The 23,596-nt window shown below is 37.2% G+C and overlaps 1 protein-coding gene across 1 annotated transcript; it reads right to left on the reverse strand.

Annotated features, from left to right (window-relative positions):
• Window positions 1-5,376: 5,376 nt before the first annotated feature.
• On the reverse strand, window positions 5,377-22,301 carry LOC122107066 (N-acetyllactosaminide alpha-1,3-galactosyltransferase-like). Its single transcript, XM_042678653.1, has 4 exons — window positions 22,285-22,301; window positions 20,522-20,569; window positions 12,397-12,534; window positions 5,377-6,070 (listed from the first exon to the last, which is right to left on the reverse strand). Exons 1-4 carry the CDS (start codon window positions 22,299-22,301, stop codon window positions 5,377-5,379), a joined length of 897 nt encoding a protein of 298 aa, XP_042534587.1.
• Window positions 22,302-23,596: the final 1,295 nt, after the last annotated feature.

Here is a 23,596-nt window from a genome sequence, read left to right on the forward strand (position 1 = left end):
GCTAGCCTTGAGCTAAAGAGCTGAGGGACAGCGCCCAGGCCCAGAGTTCAGGCCCCACAACCGGACCCAAAAGAAAAGAAAAAAAGAAATTATATGTACCTTTGTTTTCCCCTCCCCTCTAAAATGAATTGTTTTTTATTTAAAAGGTATGTGCATTAATGCGTGTGCACATGTAGAAAAATTTTAACAGAAAATAAGGTGACTTGATACACATTGAGGCTTATTCTCCAGCCTGATTCTTCTAGTTACTCCATTTCCAATAGCTACTGTTAACTGTTTCCTGGGCTTGATCTTCAATTTTTCTGAGCTGATACGTGCACACGCGCACGTGTGTGTGTGTGTGTGTGTGTGTGTGTGTGTATGTGTGTGTGTGAGAGACATGCTCTTAGTAATTCTACTTTCTTTCTTACCAATATATTTTGAAGACAATTCCATTATAATTCATCTTTTTCCCTGGTAAATTGTATTTTATTACAAAATATGTCATACTTTAAGTAGTTTTCTATTACTAGACATTTTGGTTGTTAAAAAAGAAAACATGGAGCTGGTTATAGTGGCTCACACCTGTAATCCTGGCTAGCTACTCAGGAGGCTGAGATCTGAGGATTGTGGTTCAAAGACAGCCCTGGCAGGAAAATAAGAGAGGCTCTTATCTCCAATAAACTACCCAGAAAAAGCTGGAAGTTGTGCTGTGGCTCAAGTGGTAGAGTGCTAGCTTTATCACAAAGAGGCTCAGGGACAGCACCCAGGCCTTTTGTTCAAGCCCCAGGACTGGCCAAAAAAAAAAAGATGAATCAAAGATTTGAGGAACAACTACAACAAAAAAAGTTAAACAACACAAACACACACAAAAGGCAAATAAGTGTAATTACTGCATGGTATTCATGAGGATTGTGTTCAGGACCCTCCATTTTATATAAGCAACTTTAGTATCCACATGATTTGATGATTTGACATACGTTGCATCTGGGACACCATTTTTAGTTCAAGTATAGCTTCCCAGTGTTTTTGGGGGGAGGGGGTTGTTTTTGGCCATGGGGCTTGAACTTTGGGCTTGAGCACTGTTCCTCAGCTCTTCAGCTCAAGGTGAGCACTCTACCACTTGAGCCACAGTGCCACTTCCAGTTTTCTAGTCATTTATTGAAGATAAGAGTCTCATCGACTTTTCTGCCTGGGTTGGCTTTGAACCATGATCCTCAGATCTCAGCCTCCTGAGTAGCTAGGATTACAGGCGTGAGCCACCAGCGCCTGGCAGCTTCCCAATATTGAATTTGCAAATCAATGTCCAGATATGAAACACCTTTATAAATACAAATGAGAATAATAAAAATTAACAAATTTAGGAAAAAGAAGCTTTGCTTTTCATAAATAAAAACCGTTTACACTGAGCAATTCACTTAAAAATTATTTTGGCTACCCCAAATTGAATCCCTTTCATGGAAGGGGAGCTCTAAATTTGAGAAGGAGCAATATTCTTCTGTATGGTAGTTGAAATTGTCAACAATTTTTTTTCTTCCTCGGCTAAAAACTGGTGTATGACAAACTACCTGGCAAGCTAATAAAATCCTCCTTCTTGGATCTCTGAACCAGCCATAAGGGGGTTCAGTTAAAGTTTTCATAGTGATTCAAGGATTAACATTGTGGCAGATGTTTCCAGAGGTGTAGATGGAGTCAGTAATTAGCAACTGAGTGTAGGGGAAATGGGGTCAAAACCCACATCCAAACAGATTATTCTTCTTGCAAGATCTTGTCTGTGTCTTTCCTCAGTTCTTTTCTGTGACTTTTTTTGTTAGGTACTTTGAGTACTAGATATTACTAAATTACTATATTATTACTATATTTCTATATTACTGTAGTATATTTTCTAGGCTAGATATTACTAATATTAACCAGTATTTCTTCCTAGAAAATGGTATAGTCCATTTTCTAGTTCTCTTGCACTTATGTAGGGGCATATGGTAAATTCAGATTGAGTCAAGGCTTTTAGCCTTTTCTTGTCCTTCTATCCTGGAAGATGGTTCTATTTCACTCCCTAACAGTTCCAAGTTCCTTAGCAAACCCATCACTGATTGATTGTTCGATCAATTGATCACATTGATTGATACAGTTGCTAATATTAGAGTATGGTCCAGTGTCAGCTTTTGCTGCATAACAAACCACTCAAAAGCTTAAAGGGTTGAAGTAATGCTTTATTTTTGTTCATGACTCTAGGGTTCATTTGTGTTGATCTGCTCCAGGCTAATTTAGTCTTAGATGGACAGCAATAATAAACCTGGTGCATTGATTGGGAGCTTCTTGGTTCAAATCTACTTATTTGGTTATTAGATAGCTATCTTCTGGAGGCAATGCAGAAGGTTGTAGATTCAGAGAATGACTAATAATCAATCATGCAATTATTTACCAAAGACTCTGAGAAATAGACTGTCATACTGGGATTCTTGAATTAGGTTACATACCTGTTTGAGAATCTTCTCCTTACCATTAGAAGAGTTGCAGCCAGATGTCTTGGCTCACAACTGTCATCCTAGCTTCTCAGGAGGATGAGATCTGAGGATTGCATTTCAAAGCCAGGTGTGGCAGGAAAGTCTATGAGATTCTTACTCCAATTAACCACCAGAAAGATCAGAAATAGTGACTCTAAGGGATAGAGGTCCTGAGATTAAGCCCCAGTACAAGTAAAGGAAGGGAGGGAGGAAGAAAAGGAGGGAGGAACGGGGTGGGGGGGGGAGAGAGAGACAGAGAGAGAGAGAGAGCCTTTGGCTGTAGTGGACCACAATTATTTAGATTATCAAGATGACTCTGCATTATGCATGCAACAAAGGGAAACCAGGAGGAGGAACAGAATAAGTGGGAACAGCCTACACTAAGCAAAAAGAAAGAAATGTAAACATCACCTGATGTGGAAAAAATAACTTGTATTGTCAAAGCTCATAGAATTCACAAACTGTATAGACCATGATAATGACAATTTACCTTGTAAAAGTTAAAATATGTTTGAGACTCTAACAATACTGTGAAATATGTAAAATTTATGTAATCACCTAATCTCAATTAAAGAAAAAAAGCGAGAGAAAGGATGGGTTAAAAGAGATGGGTGACAATGTTGTCAGACACTTTGTACTCATATACTGTTTTGTAGAATGGGAACTTCTTTGTACAGCTACATAAAGATAATAAAAAATAAATAACGTGTTAAACAAAGAAGATTCTGGGACATAAAGTTGCTGCATACCCACTCGGGGTTATAATAAGATCTGTGAATACTTATGCTTATTCTAGAAAGTTTACAATGTCATAACTCCCCTGGCATAACATAAAATAAATCCAAAGGTTGAAGGAAACATGAATTTTGGAGTTAATTATATTCAGTCTCTTCCTGTACCCTTTTGTTCCCTGATGGGACTTCAAAGATAATTTCCTTCAGCAAGTCACTGAAAAATGGGTCAATGTGGAAAGATAGTGAAATGAACTCTCTGACTTCAGTAAGAATTATGGATTCTGTGATGCTAGAAGAACTTTGAGACCTCATAAGTCAAAATGTGAGTTGAATTGCTACAATAAGAAATGATGGTGTCTTGCTGTGTTTCTACATCTGCCAGTTTACAGACAATAGGCTCCTTGAACAAAGAGGAGCCTATATCACCTTGAGGAAAGACCTTTACTGGGATGACCATATCCCTGACGGAAAGTATAAAATGGATACTAGTTATGAGTACATAATAATTTATAGAGGTTAGAAATGTCATGTGATCTACTGAGCAGAGTGAAGACTCAGGGAGTATAGAAGATAAATTATTATATTTCCTGCCATCTTCATCTGTACACAAACACTGAAGTATGGTCTACAAAAGGGAGGATTTCAATGGTGTAACTCCTTTGAAATACTAAGTTACCATCTAACAAAATGAATCCCAGGAAAGGAAACTTGAGGTGTTGGGGGATGGATGAGTTCAAGGGAAGAGGCATAGACAAATGAAGAGAGGAAGGCTAAGAGAATGCAGCCATAATATGTATGAAAATGGAATTGGGAAAACTGAGGGGATTGATGGGGTTGGGAGAGATGGAAAAGAATAATGGAAGGTGTGACACTGGTCAAGATGCATTGTACTTTGAATAAACCCTTTGAACAATCCTTTTTAAAAATTAAAAAAATGAACTGAAATAAAATCTGCCCTGGATAGGTAGCAAAAATAGTGAACTGAGATAGCCATTTGCCTGTTCACTCTCAAGTCTATCTTTCCAGTTTTTTCCAATAGTATGCCCAGCATTTCAAGGTCAGCATTACATAGAATGGATTTGAGTATATAAATACATGAAAAATAATATGGAGTCTTTCTTTTCTTTTTTCTTGTTTGTTCATTTATCTGCCTTTGGAGAGTTAAGGGGGACCAGAAATAGAGGGCCAAAAGGAGAACAAATGCAGGCACTATGTTGAAAATGTGCTACTCAATTGTGGGTGGGGACAGGAAAGAAAAAATGGGAGAGAGCAAGAGGGAAGGGGTGACATTGTTCAAAAAGAAATGTACTCTTTACCTGAAGCCAGCCCAGGCAAGAAAGCCAGTGAGACTTTTATCTCCAATTAACCACCAAAAATTAACAGGAATTGAGCTTTGGTTTAAGTAATAGACTGCTGATCACAAGCAAAAGAGCTCAGGGACAGCCTCCAGTCCCTGAGTTCAAGCTCCAGTACATTCTCATTCTCTCTCTCTCTCTCTCTCTCTCTCTCTCTCTCTCTCTCTCTCTCTCTCTCTCTCTCACACACACACACACACACACACAAACACACACAAGAATATGGAAAGTCTTTTCAAGGAAGATTATTGAACAGTTTTCAACTTATTCTTCATATGTTTATTAGTTTTTATAAGAAACAGCTTTGTAGTCTTAAAAGCATATAGTTGTGCATGAAGGACTAAACATTTTATAAGTAACTGTGTGCCCATCTGGTGGCAGCTTTCATGTTTTCCAAGTTGTACCCATACTTCTAGAAAATTTTTTCTTTCAGTAACACAAGAAGCATATCTACTTGGGTAAATTAAAATATTTCAAATTTCATTTTCTTGTCCCATAATCCATTCTATTCCAATAAATAACAATAATATTATTATATAATAATAATATAATAATATTTCCTCAACATTCATCTAAGATGTGAAATTACTGCTACTCCATCTGGTTTCAGTAAACAAATTCTGCAGTTACCATATCCTACATAATATGGTTCAAAATGAATATAAGGAAAAGTATGAATCAGGTTGGCAAGCTTACCATTTGGTAGTGATATTTTAGTGCTAAAATATATTGGGTACTAATTTTCTAAGGAAAATAGCAACATGATGCTCTCAAATTGAGAAACATAAAAGAAGGGCTATAAAATTACACAATCACCCTAACCCATTTGTAATTCTTAATATCCCAATAGAGTTTGACAACCTTAATATCAGAAGAGCGTCTAGCACGGTAATCCCAACAGTATTCTGGTGATAAGATTTTACTGGGTTTATGGAGAAAGAAATACTTGTTTAAGTGGCTTTCATCATGCCACACTGCTTCAATGTTATTTTTTTTGTCATTCATGATTCCTTTGGCACACTCCCTGACAATATCAAGAACTTGAATGGTTGTGCCTCCAAAGACAGCAGCATGGTAATAAAAATCTCCCTTACCCTTAGGTATATAAGCTTCAGATAAATTGCTTCTTTCATATGGTAACCTTGAAGGATGTTTCTTGTACCAGTATGCATGTAACTGAGCTACTGAGTTCCCCAGAGTCTCCAAACCATAACTGTTTACAAAAATTTGATCTACATCCATGCAAAACAGGTAATCAACCTCATACTGGATGTGATCCACAATGTGTTCACCAATTATCTTCATGCGCATCATACTGTTGTCTTGCCATCTCTTCTCTTTTTTAACTTCAAAAACTTTAAACATTCGAAGGCGGTGCAAAGATATCCAGGATAGATCAGTAAAGTTTTCTACCATGATATAAATGATGACTTTCTGACCAATCATAAAAAATCTATCAGCAGATTTCAAAAAGATAGGCAAATGGTAATGAAGATATCTGTGAAGTAAACCAAAAGTGATTCAGTTGCTCTTCTTTTAAAAAGAAGTTTTATTGTTATTATAAAGGTGGTTTACAGAGGGGGAGGGGCTTACTGTTACATGTCAGGTAAAGGGTACATTTCTTTTAGGACAATGTCACCCCTTTCCTTGCTTTCTCCCACTTTTTCCCTCCCATTCCCACCCATAAGTTGTATAGTTCAATTTCAATATAGTGGCCAGTGAGTACTATTTCCGCATTTTTCACACTTTGTCCCTCCATTTCTGTACCTCACTTAACATTCCCCAAAACGTATAAACAAACAAACAGAAGAGAACAAAAACAGCAGAAGACAAAACTCTTGTTTTCATTTTCTGGAGTTCATTTTGACAATTATTACTTTGGATGACCAGATGCACATAGGCATTGTGCCTTTCTGTTCTCCTAAGAGTATCTTCCTTTGGTCTCACTGTGAATGCATAGAGACCTGTATAATTTATTATGTCCTGGTATTTTAGATCTAGCTCCCAGATATGAGAGAAAGCACGTGCCATTTGCCTAAGATTACCTCACTTAACAGGATTTGTCTATTTCCCTGCAAATGACATAATGTTATTCTTTCTAATAGCGGTGTATACAATTCTGTTATATATAGTTCCCACATTTTTTAAATGAATTTGGTCTTCTTGTATTTTACTGGAACACTTACTATCTAAATTCCATGGACATAACATATCCAAAAATACTACTAAGCAACTAAGTATTAGATATTCTATTATTATCAGTATCATTATTGATCATACAAAATACTGCATTTCATTATGACATCTTCATAGTTTCATGCTATGTAATTTTATAATAATTAGCCCTTTCTTGTCCCCTTCCTTTCTGCCTTGATTCTTTGCTGTAATATTATTCCTTTATTTTCATGATGAGTTCTATAAGTCATAGAATAGGAGTTCCCCAAGAGAGGGACTAAAATGGTGCAAGCAGATGAAAGCCAGAGATTTCAAGGCTATCATAGAAATGAACTTGCTTTGAGGGGGCCAGGCTACAAGCAGGAAAGGTCTTGAATCTCTACAGGAGGAAATACTGCTGTCAGTATCTGGCTTTAGGAATGGTCTGCTATGCTTACAAAGTCAAGGGGGGAATAGTACATACCCTACCATCGGCGTAATTTTTAAAATTTTGTACTGTGGCCTTTGCTGTGTCTTAGGATACAGTAAAAGATTCTCAGGGTAATAAAAGCCCTTAGAGATATTCAAAAAAGGGAAGGTAATCATCTATGACTCAGCTTCAATGATGTTTATTTAATCTTAAGAAATAAGCTCTGGGGACTGAAAGTGGCTCAGTGGTAGAGTGCTTGCCTTGCATGCATGAGGCCCTGGGTTTGATTCCTCAGCACCACATAAGCGGAAAAAGCCAGAAGTGGTGCTGTGGCGCAAGTGGTAGAGCACTAGCCTTGAGCTGAAGAGCTGAGGGACAGCGCCCAGGCCCAGAGTTCAGGCCCCATGACCGACAAAAAAAAAAAAGAAGCTCTGGATATTGATCTGAAATATAGCTGATTACAGGTTAAAATGAAGCTTTCTAGTTTGGCATATGTAAAATTATACGTAAATTATAAAAAAAATAGAACTGAAAATATTCTTCTGAAAATATAGTTGACAGGCATTCAAATTAAAATAAGTCCAAATGGGCTGGGAAGATGGCTCAGTGGTAGAACGCTTGCCTTGCATGCTTGAGGCCCTGGGTTCGATTCCTCAGCACCACATTAGCAAAAAAGAAAAAAGCCGGAAGTGGCGCTGTGACTCAAGTGGTAGAGCACTAGCCTTGAGCTGAAGAGCTGAGGGACAGCACCCAGGCCCAGAGATCAGGCCCCACGACCAGACCCCCCCCCAATAAATAAATAAATAAATAAATAAAATAAGTCCAAATAATGAATATTTGTGTCAGTTTCTAAGCTTTGTTATTATGACACTGACAGCTTTGAAGATGGAATGTCTCTTGTTTTTTGTTTGTTTGGCTTGCCAGTCCTGCTGCTTGAATTCAGGGCCTGCGTACTGTCCCTGAGCCTGTCTATGCTCAAGGCTAGCACTCTACCACTTGAGCCACAGCACCCCTTCTGAATTTTTCTGTTTATATGGTACTGAGGAATTGAATTCAGGGCTTCATGCATGCTAGGCAAGCACTCTGCCACTAACCACATTCCTAGTCCCTATCTCTTGTTTTTTTTCCAAAGGTTTGTAAATTTTGCTGATCTTTTTTATAAAGGACCAGTTTTTTACTTTGAATTCTACATTTCATTTATCTCAACTCTAAAATTATGGATTCATGTTTTTTCCTTGGTTTAAGCTTATTTTGCTCTTCTTTACGTAGTTCCTTAAAGTAAATGCTTACATTATTAAGATAGGTGTGTGTGTGTGTGTGTGTGTGTGTGTGTGTCTGTCTGTCTGTCTGTCTGTGTCTGTGTCTGTGTCTGTGCATGCACGTGCTGGTCCTAGGGCTTGAACTTTGGGCCTGGGCACTGTCCCTGAGCTTTTTTGCTCAAGGCTAGTACTCTATTACTTGAACACAGTACTGCTTCTAGATTTTTGGTGCTTAATTGGAGATTAGAATCTCACAGATGGGCTTGGAAGGTGGCTCAGTGGTAGAGTGCTTGCCTTGCATGCCTGAGGCCCTGGGTTCGATTCCTCAGCACCACATAAGCAGAAAAAATTAAAAAAGCCGGAAGTGGCGCTGTGGCTCAAGTGGTAGAGTGCTAGCCTTGAGCTGAAGAGCTGAGGGACAGCACTCATGCCCCGAGTTCAGGCCCCATGACCGGACCCCACCCCCACCCCCCCCCCAAAAAACGAATCTCACAGACTTTCCTACCCAGGCTGTCTATTAACCATGATCTTAAGATCTCAGCCTCCTGAGTAGCTAGGATTACAAGCTTGAGCCATTGGTGCCTGGCTGATTTTTTGTTTATTTTTGTTTCCTACCACTTTGTTGAAAATATTTATTAAATCTAAGTGGTTTCTCTTTCTGTTTTAGAGAATCCTTAGGGTCTTTTAAATATAGGATCATATCATTTACAAATAGGAATGATTTGACTTCTTCCTTTCTTATTTGTATGCCTTTTATTTATCTATTTTGAGTTATTACTCTAAGAAGTCAAGTACTATATTGAATAAGAGTGCACACCCATTTCGTTCTTTACTTCAAAGGAAATATTTTCGTTTTTCCCAATTAGCACTATGTTGGCTATAGGTTGGAATTATGTAGCCTTTATTGTGTTGAGGTACATTCTCAGTATTCCTAATTTCTTCAGGGCTTTAATCATGAAGGGAGATTGAATTCTGTCAAAGGTTTTCTGCATCTATTGAGATGAGAGTGTGATTTTTGACCTTCATTCTTTTTAGTGCTGTATTACATCTGTTGATTTGCATATGTTGAACCTCCTTGGATCCCTAGAATGAAACCATTCAACTATAGTGTATGATATTTTTTCACATATTGTGGAATTTATAATTTGTTTGAATTTGAATTGGTTTGTAATTATTTTATTGGGAATTTTTGTGTCTATGGGTATTAAGGAAATTGATCTATAATTTTTTTTGTTATTGTTGTGTCATCTGGTTTTGGTGTTATTAGTATTCTTTTTCTCTTGTGTAATAGTTTTGGAGTTTTACTTTAATAGTATAATTGAATTTAATAATGAATCTCTCTGGCCCTAGGCTTTTCTTCATTGAGAGACTATTACTGCTTGAAGTCATTTCTTATTACAGTATAGACCTGTCTAATTGGAGGGTCAAATGTATCTAGAAAGGTACCCACTTCTTCTGGATTTTCTAATTTTATTAGAATATGACATTTTTAAACACTAACAATCCTATCAATATAAACTTTGGAAATCAAGAAAGCGTAGAATCGCATATCCCAAGACCTGTAATATGTAAGTGCTGGCCTTCTTGAATGTCAAAGTTTATATTAAGAAATGTAGCTTTACTCTGATGGGATTACATTTATATGTAATTTGGCAATTCTCTTTGCAGCTTTTCAACATTTTTTAGTATAATATGGAAGTTTTTCTGGTCTTCTCTATTTAGTGTTACAAAACATCCTTTATTTAGCAACCAACTCTTTCTTAAAATTTTGGAAATTTTTTCAGTTATTTGATGTTTTTATGCCTTTATCTTGTGCTTCTTTTATGCCTATGATTCATAGGTTGGGTATTTTAATAGTGTCCCATAGGTCTTACACCATACTTCTTATCATCTTTCCTTTAAATATTCCAATTTATGCACATGTTATATTATCAGTCCTGTCCTTTCTAGAATACAAGGTTATTACAGGAAACATCATTCAAGTAAAGATGACAGATATAAAATGGTAGAGATGCCAAGCTTTTATTTTTTAATCTTGCTTTTAGTTACCCTTAGATAATTGTAGGCCCAAGTAATAAGTCAGTGCTTTTCAACAAAAGCAATTTCTAAACACTCATGGGTTACACTCTCCAAGTAAACTTGGAATACCCATAACTCTGTTGTTCACTAGCAATCTTGGGAGAGAAGAGGTTTGTGAAACAGCCATGCAGCCACCACAAGCTTCAATGTGTTTTGATATCCTTCTAAAAACAATGCTTAGAGTTATGCTGATAACACAAATTGACAGTAAATGTTCAGCAAGACAATTGAGGAGCCGCTGTGAAGGCAATTGTCCATCTCACATATCTGTTCATTCAGATATGTCCTGCCTACACACAGATGTGAAAATGACTCCTCAGCTTTCCTGACACATGGGGCCTGCCAGGCTCCTGTTTCTGCAGATAATACTGCCACACATAACCCCACCTCTTGGCAATCTCTCTCTTCCACACTTGTTAGTGCTGCTGGTCTGGAAGGTCATGGTTTACTTGCCTTGCTCCACATGGTGTCAACAGTGCCCCCTGGCTTTGATGGCTGTTGTCTAAACATCTGGAGTATGTGTCATCTGGCTCCCTGTCTCTGGGGGCTCTATGTGAGTGGAATCCCACAGGACTATTTTTTCTCAGCTGTATCCTTACACTCAAAAATCCTGTCTTCAAGTCTCATTTTGTCAGAGTGGAGCATGTGTCATAGAGGAATGTTTTTCAGAAGTTCTTTCTCTTCAAAGGCTGGTAGTCTGGGATCTATTTCTACCGCATTCTCCCTGGATCATCTTTGCATCTGGCAGACACACCAGGTATAGCTGGCTATACACAGGCTCTGTTTCCTCCATTCTACCCTCTGCAGTCTAGTGTACTTCTCAGAGGCTCTGGGGCCTATGACATCAGCGTGGAATTCACTCTCCCAGGCAGCAAACAGGGAAGACAGGGACATAGCACAGAACAGCAAGTTATCTTCATTGGCCACTTATTAAAGCGATTCTGAAAATTGTGAAGTGGCAACCATTTACCCTCCAGAGCAAGGTCTTTGGCTCTGCAGGTATGGATAGTGATCATGCCTTCTCTCCTCCCTTTTATTCAGGTCCATCCCCAGTCATATCAGGATCCTGTTAATGGCCTCTCTCAGGCCCTGATTTTTGGCTGTAGGCATTCCAAGTGAGCCATCTTCACAGCTCATTCATCCATCTGAAAACCCATTTGCTTCTCATTCTCCCCCTCTTTAATGCCTATGTTCAACAGTGCCTATGTTCAACTGTCTTAAAACACTCCTATCCTTTTACCTATATTTGTTGTTTTCATAGGGTGTTAGAAGAGATCATTGTGATGACTATTCTTCTATCTTTTAGTGAAAATGCTTCATTGCATTTGTTTTTCTATTTTAGGAATCTACATTCATGATTTTCATTTCTATTAGATTAACAATACAACAGACATTGGCTTTTGTTTAAAAATTCCTGAATTATTTTAGGGATCCTTTCTATACTTTTACCTTATGATTGTAAGAAATTATAGAATGTAAAATTTCTACTGCTGATAATTGCAATTATCCTGATTTATTGTGTATTCAACTACTATTCCTGTGAAGAATGAGTAACCATAGTTAAGTAGGTTTACCTGGAAGTAGTTTGTAACTTGGGGAATGCAAAGAAGAATAAAAATTGTTGGGTTTATCTAGTGTAGTGTGGGGACAATGAAGGATGGTAATAACAAAAGTACAGACATTAAAATAATTGGCAGATGATTGTAAAATCAAATTACAAGAAAATGAACACATTAAGATTTTTTTTTGGCATGGACCAAATGGGCAATATTTAGAATTATGTCAGGAATTGGCCTAAAGAGAGTAATTACTAAGTGAAATTATAAAGTGCTCCAGTCAATTACCTACTGTTTTCTACAACAAAAAGTCTGAATATGAAGGACATTTGGAATCAATACCTACCTTCCCACAGCAAATACAATCAATCCCACAGCAACTTTATGACGTGCATAGTAGTTTTTCAAGAACGATTCGTCGTAAGTGTCTTGCCACACAATTGGAGCAGACCATTCAGTAATAGTACTTACATTATCTCTATATCTGTAAGAAAGATATGAGGTTTTGAAATTAGCATATATTGTATCAAGTAAGAAGCTGAACTGTAATGATTCCATACACATACAATGTCCTTTGATCATATTTGCCCCCCTCTATTACTTGTAAAAACAAAATAATAAAATACTTTTTAACAAAACAACAAGAAAAATTGCTAATGCCTAAAACCTTGAATCTCAATGGAACATCTTTATTCATCTCAAAGCCTTGTCAATTATCATAAACTGGAGAAGCAGCATATCAGAAATTACCAAATCATTTCAACAGTACACTTGCGGCTTAGTTACGTTGTAATCTCAAGATCTTTAAAGATATATAGTTGAAAAGTCTCTCCAAATCTAAAGTTATCATTTCCTTTATATTCATCGCTAATATCTGGTCTAAAGTGTTTCCTTTACATGGTTATGCTTAATGCATACTTAAAAAAATGAATGTGATAGTGTTTGAAAAAAACTGCCAGTGCTGCTACTTGTGTACTGCCTATATCAGCTTCATTAGATTTAGAGCACCCAAGCCAAAGTTAGGTAGGAATACTTAGGAACACTTAGTGGTCTTTCAGTTTATTTTCACTCCCAACTCTTTCCACAGTATGGTAGTAATACTGAAGTCATCAAACTGGATGACTAAATCTGCAGTGAGGAGAGTGAGCCTCATTCCCAAGGAATTATGACTGTTCTGACCTGAGGGTTCCCTGAGAGAATGATACAAAGCATTGTTTCACCTCGCTGAGATCTCTCCCAAAGTGATAAAGTAGCTATAAGGTAAGTAAGGGGAGGGTGTTCTTGAATGAATTTTAGAAAAGTGTCTGATGCCCTGCAAAAAAATTATAGTTGGAACAAACACTAGAGATGCTGCAAGGCTGTGAAGCACATATAGGAGATGAGTTATTTTGGAAAATAAGGGATTAGATAGCTTTTTTGGTGTATAATAGGAAATTTATGAATGTATGCACATGCCCAGGGTAGGATATATGCTCAGAAAAGACCTGCATTTTCATCCCTGGCTGAGATTTAGGCTCAGTATAAGCAGAAAATTTAGGCTAAGACACAATTGTAAACCTTGGAGAAGGGCTTCAAAACCAATATGAAGAATGAAGGTCCACTTCTTTTCAATTTTCTTTTTTTCCTTCTTTCTTTCATTGTTTCTCTTTTTCTTTTCTTTTTTGTTGCTTTTTTATTTCATTCTTTCCATTTGGGGTCTTTCTTTTTTCTGTTCTTTTTTTTCTCCCTTTTTCTTCCTTTTTTTGTTCCTTGCTTTCTTCCTTCTTTTTCTTTTGTTCCCTTCTATTATTTTCCTCTTATTCCTTCCTCCTCTTTTTTCTTTCTTCCTTTCTCACTTCACTATTAACCACTAACTAAACATAAGTAAAAGGAACAGAGACCCCAGAGACCAACACAGGGAAAAAACTTAAAAATTGGTTTAGAAAAGTACTAAACAAACAAAACTATAAGCCACATAACTTTTATTTTACCAGTCCTAGAGTTTGAACTCTGGACCTGCGCACTTTTCCTGAGCTTTTGTTCTCAAGGCTAGTGTTCAAATATTTGAGCCACAGCTCTACTTCTGGCTTTTTGTGGTTAATTGTAGATAAGAGAATAGTAGACTTTCCTGCCTGGGCTGGCAGGATTACAGGCATGAGCTACTGGCACCCAGCCAAGCCACATAACTAAGGAAGGTAAAATATAAAATTTCCATAAAGAACATAATATCATCATCAAAATGCCCATTTTAAGCAAAAAGTATGAGACATAAAAAGGAACAAGAAATATGGCTCTTTCACAAGAACAAAAAGATCTTTCCAAGGAATCCTAGACATTATATTGGAGAGGCAATGACTTTAACTCCTTTAAATATGCTCAAAGAACTAAAGGGAACTAGAGGTAAAGAACTAAGAGAATCTAGGGAAACAAGGGGTCAGTACTGATACAGCATATGGGTAAAGTGATAGAAATAATTTAAAGGAGTCAAATGGAAATTCCAGAGTTGAGAAGTGTAATGGAAAACAGTGTATGGTTTTAACAGAAGATTTGGGTAGGCAGAGAAGAGAATTAGACATAGACAGAACACTTACCCAACAATAGAATGCACAAGTATACATGGAACAGCCTATAGACTACACCATATAAACACCTATAAACTTCAAAAGACTGAAAACATACAAAATATATTCTCCATATACAAGGAAATGAATTTAGAACAGAAAATCTGGAAAGCCCACAACATGTAGAAATTAAACAAGATACTTTTTTAAAGTTCTAGCAAGGATTTATTTTAGTATAATAGTGTCAAAGGAGAAAGAAGTGGAAAAGAGACAAAAACAATTCTTCCTTTCTATGCAGAACATAGGAATTAAAGAATCCAATAATACACTCTAAAATAACTTAAGGGGCAAGGAAGGAATGGCAAGACAAATGAGAAAATAAGAGACAAATGAGGATATTACATATTAATAAATATCCATCAGGAAGACAAAATATCTATGCACAGAATGCTAATGTGCCCAACTGCATCAAACAAATACCGATTGATCTAAAAACACTCATACTCGAAACATGCAAAAACTCAGTAAAGAAACCCCAGAGCTGCATTGATGAGCTGGACCTAACATACATCTATGAAATATTCTACACAGCAGTGACACAAGATACATTCTTAGAAATCCATGGAACATTCTCCAAAATAGACTAGAGTCTAGGTCACAAAGCAAATCTCTGCAAATTCAAGAAAATCAAAATTACTCTCTGTATCTGATCAGACCACAATGGAATAAAATCGGAGTTCACCAAAGCAAAAACCATTACAGAAAATACTTAAAATTCATGGAAACTGAACAATATATTGCTGAGTGATGAGTGCTCATTGAAGAGATAAGAAGGGAAATTCAAACGTTTCTGGAATTCAATATAAATGAATACACAAAATGCCAGCTCTTCTGGTGTACATCAAAGGAAGTACTTAGAGGAAAGTTATGACTACCAAGAAATTAGAGAAATCTTAAGTCAATACTCCAATGATGCACCTCAAGCCTCTAGAAAAACAGGAAAAGCCAAACCCAAAACCAGTATATGGAAAGAAATAATAAAAATTAGATCACAAATGAATGGATTAGGGACTAAATAATATATAAGGAATCAACAAAACAAAATGTTGACTCTTAATTCTTTTTTAATTGACAGTCCCTTAGCAAACCTAAGAGAATTGAAATCACCCAAATAAGTAAAATTAGACATGAGAAAGAAAGCATCACAATAGAAACAAGCAAAATTCAGAATATTATAAGGGAATATTTTGCAAATCTTCACACCAATAAATTGGAAAATCTGGCAGAAATGGATATATTTCTAGAGAATGTTATAATATCTAAACAAAACCAAGAAGATATAAACCGATTAAATTGACGTATAATAAGCACTGAAATTAAAATGACAGTGAAAGACCTTCCATCCAAGAAAAGCCCAGGACCTGATGGATTTACAGCCAATTCTATAAGCTTTTCAAAGGAGTACTAACACCAATACTCAAACTTTTCTATGAAATAGAAAGTGAAGGATCAGAAAACAAAGGATGCATGTTTTTCCTTACATGTGGAAGCTAGGATTTGTTTATAACCTAATAAGAAAATACTTTGGGTAGTATGCAAGTATATACAAATGCATTAACTGAAATATGGTAGATTCAAGGGAGAACTCCTTAGAAAGTGTAATTCCTTAGAAAGGCAAAGTCAAAGCTCAACATAATAAACACCAGGCAGCAGGTACTGGAAAGGGGTGGAATGGGACCAATGGAAAAAGGGTAGACAAATGAAGAGGAGGGGGAGAAGGCAGTCAGGAATTCACTGTATAGCCTACAAAATTAAGAAGAGTAAGGGAAGGGGTGTGTTGGGGAGGGATGGGTGAGAATGTTGAAAGAGGTGACATTGATCAAGATGTATTATATTCATAAACTGCTTTGTTAAATGGCAAGTCCTTTGTACAAATACCTAAAGATAATAAAAAAAATTAAAAATTTGATTTTGGATAGGGGAAGCATCCTCATTTCTTTAAAATAGCAAGTATCAAAATATCTAGAAAAAATACATTGAGATTACTGTAAGTGGAAATACATTTTGAATTTGGCAATGGTTTTCTAGATATAATACCAAAAACATAGGTGAAAACAATAACAAAATAATAAATTAGACTCATCAGAGCATAAAACTTCTTTCATCAAAGGATACTATTTAAAAAAACAATGGAAAAAAAGACCCAAAGCACAGGAGAAAAAAATGTACAAATCACTTATCTGTTAGGAGTCTAGTATCCAAAATGAATGAAGAAACCATACAGCTCAACTTTAGTGTCTTTTTACAATAAATAAAAACAATCAAGAGCTGGTTGTTGGTGGCTCACACCTATAATGCTAGCTAGCCAAGAGGCTGAGATCTAAGAATGGCAGTTCACAGCTAGCATAGCTGGACACTTTTATCTACAGTTAATAGAAGTGGAGGTGTGGCTCAAGTCTTAAAGCACCAGTCATGAGCAAAAAATTTGAGCAAAGCCGGGCGCTGGTGGCTCACGCCTGTAATCCTAGCTACTCAGGAGGCTGAGAGCTGAGAATCACGGTTCAAAGCCAGCCTGGGCAGGAGAGACCGTGAGACTCCTATCTCCAAAAAACCACCAGAAAACCGGAAGTGGCGCTGTAGCTCAGGTGGTAGAGCGCTCGCCTTGAGCTGAAGAGCTGAGGGACAGCACTCAGGCCCAGAGTTCAAGCCCCACGACCGACCAGAAAAAAAAAAAAATTTGAGCAAGAGCTTGTCTAGCTCCAGCACTGGTGGAGACACACACACACATACACACACACACACACCACCACCACCACCACCAACAACAACAGCAACAACTCAATTTTTAAAATGGCAAAGACATTTCTGTCTATACATAAAAGGCCAATAAGCATATACAAGGTCATTAGAAACTGGACATTAGTGGTTCACATCTGTATTCCTAGCTACTCAGGAAACTGAGATCTGAGGACCATGGTTCAAAGCTAGCTTGGGCAGACAAATCTGTAAGACTCCTCAACAAACCACCAAAAAGCTGGAAGTGAAACTGGTTCAAGTGGTAGACCATGAGCCTTGAGCAAGAAAACTAAGGGACAACACCCAGACCCTGAGTAACATCATATGTGCACATGCACACACACACATACACACACACACACACATACACACATACACTCATACATACACACACACATGTCACTAGAAAAATACAAATCAAAAGTACATTGAGATATTATTTCATACACATAGTCATGATACAATAAAAAGGCAAGTACTAGAGTACAGTGCCCGTAGCCCAACTACTCTGGAGGATAAGGCCAGAGGATCACTAAGCCCAGGAATTTGAGACTATCCTGGGCAACATATAAAACCCTGTCTTGAAAACAATAACAACAGAAACAACAAAAACCTATCAAAACAAAGCACAAACACTAGAAAATTGGCAAGGATGTAGAGAAGTTAGAACTCTCTACATTATGGTAGGAATACAAAATGGTGCAGCTACTATGGAAAACAAGTTCATGGTTCCTCAAAAATTTTGGTATGTGTTGGGTGCTAGTGGCTTACACCTGTAATCCCACCTACTTAGGAAGTGGAGATCTGAGGATGGAGTTCAAAGTGGGCCCAGGCAGGAAAAGTCTGTGAGACTCTTATCTCCAATAAACCACTCAGAAAACTGGAAGTGGTGCTGTGGCTCAAGTGGTAGAGTGCTAGCCTTGAGCTGAAGTGCTGAGGGACAGCATCCAGGCACAGAGTTCAAGCCCCATGACTAACATAAATAAATAAATAATTTGACATATAAATACCACCTGACTCAATAAAATTCCATTTGTAGTAATTCCACTTATATATCCAAGAAAATGTAAATATATATCAGAAAACCCATACATGAATATTTACAGCAGAATTATTCATCATAGCTAAAATACGGGAATAAGTTAATGTCCATATCTTATAAATTGATATGTTTTATGTTCATATGGAATAATATTCAGCTAGAAATACATGCAATAATGGAGACATGCTAACTGAAAGGGACCAGACATAAAATGCAACATATTGAATTTCATTCTTATGGACTATTCCAAATGAGCAAACTTATGAAGACAGTGAATTAGTGTTTTCCAACAGGTGGGGCAATTGGAGAATGGAGGGATTTTTTTTTTCTGTTGTGACAAAGATGTCCTGCAATTAATAGACACACAACATTCAGAACATACTAAAATTCAGTAAATTCAGTTTTCAAATTTGAATACAGAGAGCTAGCATATTACATATAGCTAACAATAAGACAGTAATCAAAAATATAGAGAGAAAGCCTTCAAATCTACAAGACAAAGGGATAGGGAGAGAGAGAGAGATTGAGATTGCATTTGGGATAACATTGTTTTAGGAAAGTCAACATTAAAGAGCCCAGTATTCATATGTGAAATTTTGCATCATTAATGGTGATAATCAAGAAAATAAGACAATGGGAATTATCTGGAGCCTATTTAGAATCTATGTCATTGATTACAATTTTCTCTTTTGTCCAAGAGTCATAAATCATCATTAATTGCTAGGACATACTTTGCTGTTGTGTCAGTGGGATGATATACCAGTTATGAAGCTATTGTCTTTCATGACTAAGCCTAAAATACTATTTACTCTGTTTCATTTTACTTGAGCTGGAATTCTGCTAACTCTGTTTCTCTTAGCCAGTTGGTACCCTGCTAGAATTTGATAATAGTGAGCACAGAGGGAAAAATCTCAAGGCTGAAAAAAACTCTCTTTTCTGTGTTCTGCCGCTTCTTGTTGCTTCTTATTCCTGCAGATCCCCTACCAGCAATGTTTCTTCATCCCAACAACAGCAGTCCCTTTTCAGAGTAGCATTTGAATCTGGTATTCAGACTTCACATCATTTACAGTAACAGTGTGAATCCCAGCCCCCAGGGGATTCTGTTGTGCTCAGACACTAGCACCAATTAAGCAGCATCAGAGTTGAAGTTCCCTGAACCACCACTTTGTCTAAGGTCTGATGATTCAACCCTTTTTGTTTCTTTAGCTCAAAGTGGAAATAACTCTTGTGATTGCTACCTCCATGATACCTTTCAATTAGCTTTTTTTGTCATTTCATTACCTACTTAACAATTTCCTATTAGTTAATTCATTATATTGAATTCTCTGCCTAAATAATTGGTGTGCTTTCTAAGTCCTAATTAGCTTCTGACAATGGTTATGTTATAGAGAAGGAGCCATGGACCATGATCCAGTCATGATTTGCACCCTTTTGAAGTATTAATTAGGTAATTTCCTTAAGGCCTATAGCTTTGGGGTAAGAGACAAGTGGGCAAAGTAAGAAAAATTAGAAAAGCCACAGGGAAGCTCGGTACTGAAGCACGGTAAATCCAGAGTCCATCTGTCCCACTTGGGCCCATTGGTAAAATGAGCATTAACCAAATGACTGCAACTATACTACCTCAACACTCATGATCTGTCCCTGTCTTAACACCTTGAATTTGTACAATTAAAAGTCTCAATAAGGATAGGAGAAAAAAAAATGGAAAAGAGTGAGGGAGGAGTAACATTGTCCAAAAAGGAATGTATTATTTACCTGACTTATGTAACTATAACTCCTCTATATCACACACACACACACACACACACACACACACACACACACACACATGCACACGTGCGCACGCATGCGTGTGTGTGCATGTGTGTGTGTGTATAGCCCCTCTATATCACAATTTTAAAAAGATTTAAGTCTCAACATGAAGGATATGGATCCAAATACTAAATCCCAGTGGGTCTTGGTCAATGTTTTGTTTAATGCTATAATGAGAGATTCATCTACCCTTCAATTTTCTGGATACCAGTAGTGGTGCAGTTGCTATCTGTTTTTGCATTTATGGTTCAACTTCCCATATGCCAGACTGAGATTCTTACTTGGGATCAAACCAGTCTGATAGTTGTAATTCTTGATTTTTTAGAGACCTGAAAGGAAAATTAATGCAGAGTCACCATATATCAACTAGAGTTTGAGATAATCAATGGTCTGTATAATAATAAGGTGCAAAATAAGAATAAGCAGCAGAAAAATAATTAAATTTCATGATTATATAACATGGAAAAATCATGATTTCCAACTCAAATTAATTCTTTGGGCTACCAAGAAATCCTTTTTTGCAGTGTGAAAGCCTTAGGTCTTGAACTCAGGGCCTGAATGCTGTCCCTGGGCCTTTTGTTTGCTCAAGGCTACCTCCCTATCATTTGAGCCACAGCTAAACATCTAGCTTTTTTTTTTTTTTTGGGTCCGGTCATGGGGCCTGAACTCTGGGCCTGGGCGCTGTCCCTCAGCTCTTCAGCTCAAGGCTAACGCTCTACCACTTGAGCCACAGCGCCACTTCCGGCTTTTTTTTTTTTTTTTTTTGCTTATGTGGTGCTGAGGAATCGAACCCAGGGCCTCTGGCATGCAAAGCATGCGCTCTACCACTGAGCCACCTTCCCAGCCCAACATCTAGCTTTTTGGAAGTAAGAGTCTCATGGATTTTCCTGCCCAGGCTGGATTCAAGCCTCAATCCTCAGATCTTATCCTCCAGAGTAACAAGTATTACAGGCATGAGCCACCAGCTCCAGGCTAGAAATCTTTTTTATTCATCTAATTTATAGAGGAAACAGCAGTATTGAATTAAAGCTCTATAAACTTTCTCCCATTCCCCCTTCAAATTTACCTAGTGTGTCACTACTTTCTTTAAAAGTCTTTAAATGTCTAACCCAGATTTTTAACATTGTTAGCCACATCTCCTACCAGGCCCTTACCATAATCATCCTGGCTCACTGACCTTTTTAAAAAATATTTCTTTAAACCTAACACAACTGGAACTAGCTAATTCCAGATAGCCTTCAGAGTTCATTTTAAATAGCCCTTCCTGAGGGAAGTGTTTCCAAGTCTTCTACATGAGATTAGAGTCCCTCCATTAAGTTAGTCCTTACTGAATGTTTTCCTTATTATATCTCAGTTAGCCTATACAGCACCCATGAGATGGGTACTTTATCACTTAATCCCTAGTTACTAGTTCAGGATATTAAAACGAGGTGCTTTTATTTTCTTGCTCAAAGCTACAAGCAGTTTTTCCAACTCCTTCCCTTCCCTCTTTGCCATAAACTCTCAAGCCACCCAACACCCCAATTGTAGAGCTAAGGCATCTTGGAAAGTTGATCCTGAGCTGAACGAATGAGAAGGTGGAGCCAATTTGTATGTCATGAGCTAATTCATACTAATCTTTATCTATGCAGTAGAGTAAGCCAGTGTAATGTTGCAGATACATGATGAAGGTAATTAAGATCAGAAAGCCAGAGAAACAGCAGACTGGCAGAATGCAGTCTGTGGAAAATGGGTGGAAACTGGGTAGGTGAAATGTATTATGCGCACAAACAGGAAAAATTTTGAGGTCAGGATTTAACTAAAACATGGCATTATACTCAAACGCCTACTACCATTGCCGTTAGATGATACATCAGTATCAGTATTATAAAGCTATAGAATCCTGATGCTTATGTGAGCTAATATTGATAATACAGATGTTAGAATGAGTTGCATTAGATGCATTTTCCAGGAAACATTTTAATCTATTTCTGTTCCCAGTTTCTGATGCAGAAGACTTTCATGAATGTTCTAATATTTACCCATAGGTTTTTCTGAAAGTTACTGTTCTCTGTTCGCCATGATTATATGTAGGGGAAACATGCCTTCTTAATATATTATTTTTTGAATGGCACAGTTTAGCTTAGTCATGTCTCAGTAAGGATGTTGTAAGTTATAGCCTTCTTAGAGGAAAAAAGGCCCATGGACACAATAAACATTAAGGAAGAAAGCCATTTTTTTAATGTGGGTTCTATAACTACAGGAGAAAAATGAAGAACCTATTATAGTACACAATTTTTGAGAAAGTTTTCCTCTCCACATACATGATACTGTGGCTAGTGAAATCTCCTCAGAATCATTTAACTAAGCCTTCATTCCTGAGTGTTTTCCCAGTTTTCAGAGACCCAAGGGTGATAATGGCAGGCTGATTCTCACTCGTAGTAATTCATTTCTTCTAGTAAGGTCCCGCCCCTCTAACGCAGATGCCACTCAGCTAGTCTGCTTTGCTTTCTGGCTTCTGACTTAATTATCTCCAACATGTATTTGTATAATTGCAGTGATTTATTCAGATTGCAAGGACTAAGGACCCACAAGTACTCCATTGTCTTCCAAACCATTCTTTATTCAGACTTTATAGCATATTTGTAAATAAACACTTACCAGCACTGATACATCCTCTGCAGTTTCTGTATGCTTAAGACAAATGACAAGCATTACTTTCAAATGCATATAAAAAGTTTTTACATGTAAGATGGCTAAAGCTAGAACTAAAAACTACCAGTCCAGAACTTTTATTACCTACTATTGCGAATTATACTACTTAACCATTATATTGTTGGTTATGGATTACAACAAACTGTTTAATTGCTAATTAAGTCTATTTGTGTCAGGTTTATAGAAAGCAAATACAATATATAGTACCTGCAGTCAGCAATAGTAGCAATAGTAGGTTTTTTTCCTTAAGAACATATCACCTATATCCAAATGGTAGCTTCTCTTTAACATTTATAAACATTATATTGCTACTGTAACTGGTAGCATCATATTACTTTTTTCAAAATATGGACCTACAAAAATTATTTTAGCAGCGTGTCAGCATATGGCAATTAGGACAGAGGACTCAGAGTCCAGACCCTCTGAATCATGAATCTTCCACAGCCTCCTATTTCCCACAGGGAGGTGAAATGCTAGACAAGGTATATAAATGTTGAGACCAGCATTCAGTGAGTCTAAGTTATTACTTATTTCTCCCCAACCACTACATAGTTTGTATGCAAACATTCAAACAATAATAACAGAAAACCGTTCTAATCTTGAGAGATGGTCAACCAGGAATAGCAGTTCTCCAAACATCAAACAGGAAAGATAAGAAAAGA

The sequence above is a fragment of the Dipodomys spectabilis genome, unplaced genomic scaffold, assembly GCF_019054845.1.
Source record: "Dipodomys spectabilis isolate Male_0828 unplaced genomic scaffold, ASM1905484v1 ptg000046l, whole genome shotgun sequence".
Lineage (NCBI taxonomy): Eukaryota > Metazoa > Chordata > Mammalia > Rodentia > Heteromyidae > Dipodomys > Dipodomys spectabilis.

Excerpts from the sequence above, each read along its gene's own strand:
- LOC122107066 (XM_042678653.1), bottom strand. Across the intron at positions 12,535-20,521 it reads TCAGACTGGTTTGATCCCAA|ATATAGAGATAATGTAAGTA; the intron begins GTAAGAATCTCA and ends TCTTTCTTACAG. Across the intron at positions 6,071-12,396 it reads ATTGTATTTGCTGTGGGAAG|ATATCTTCATTACCATTTGC; the intron begins GTAGGTATTGAT and ends TTTACTTCACAG.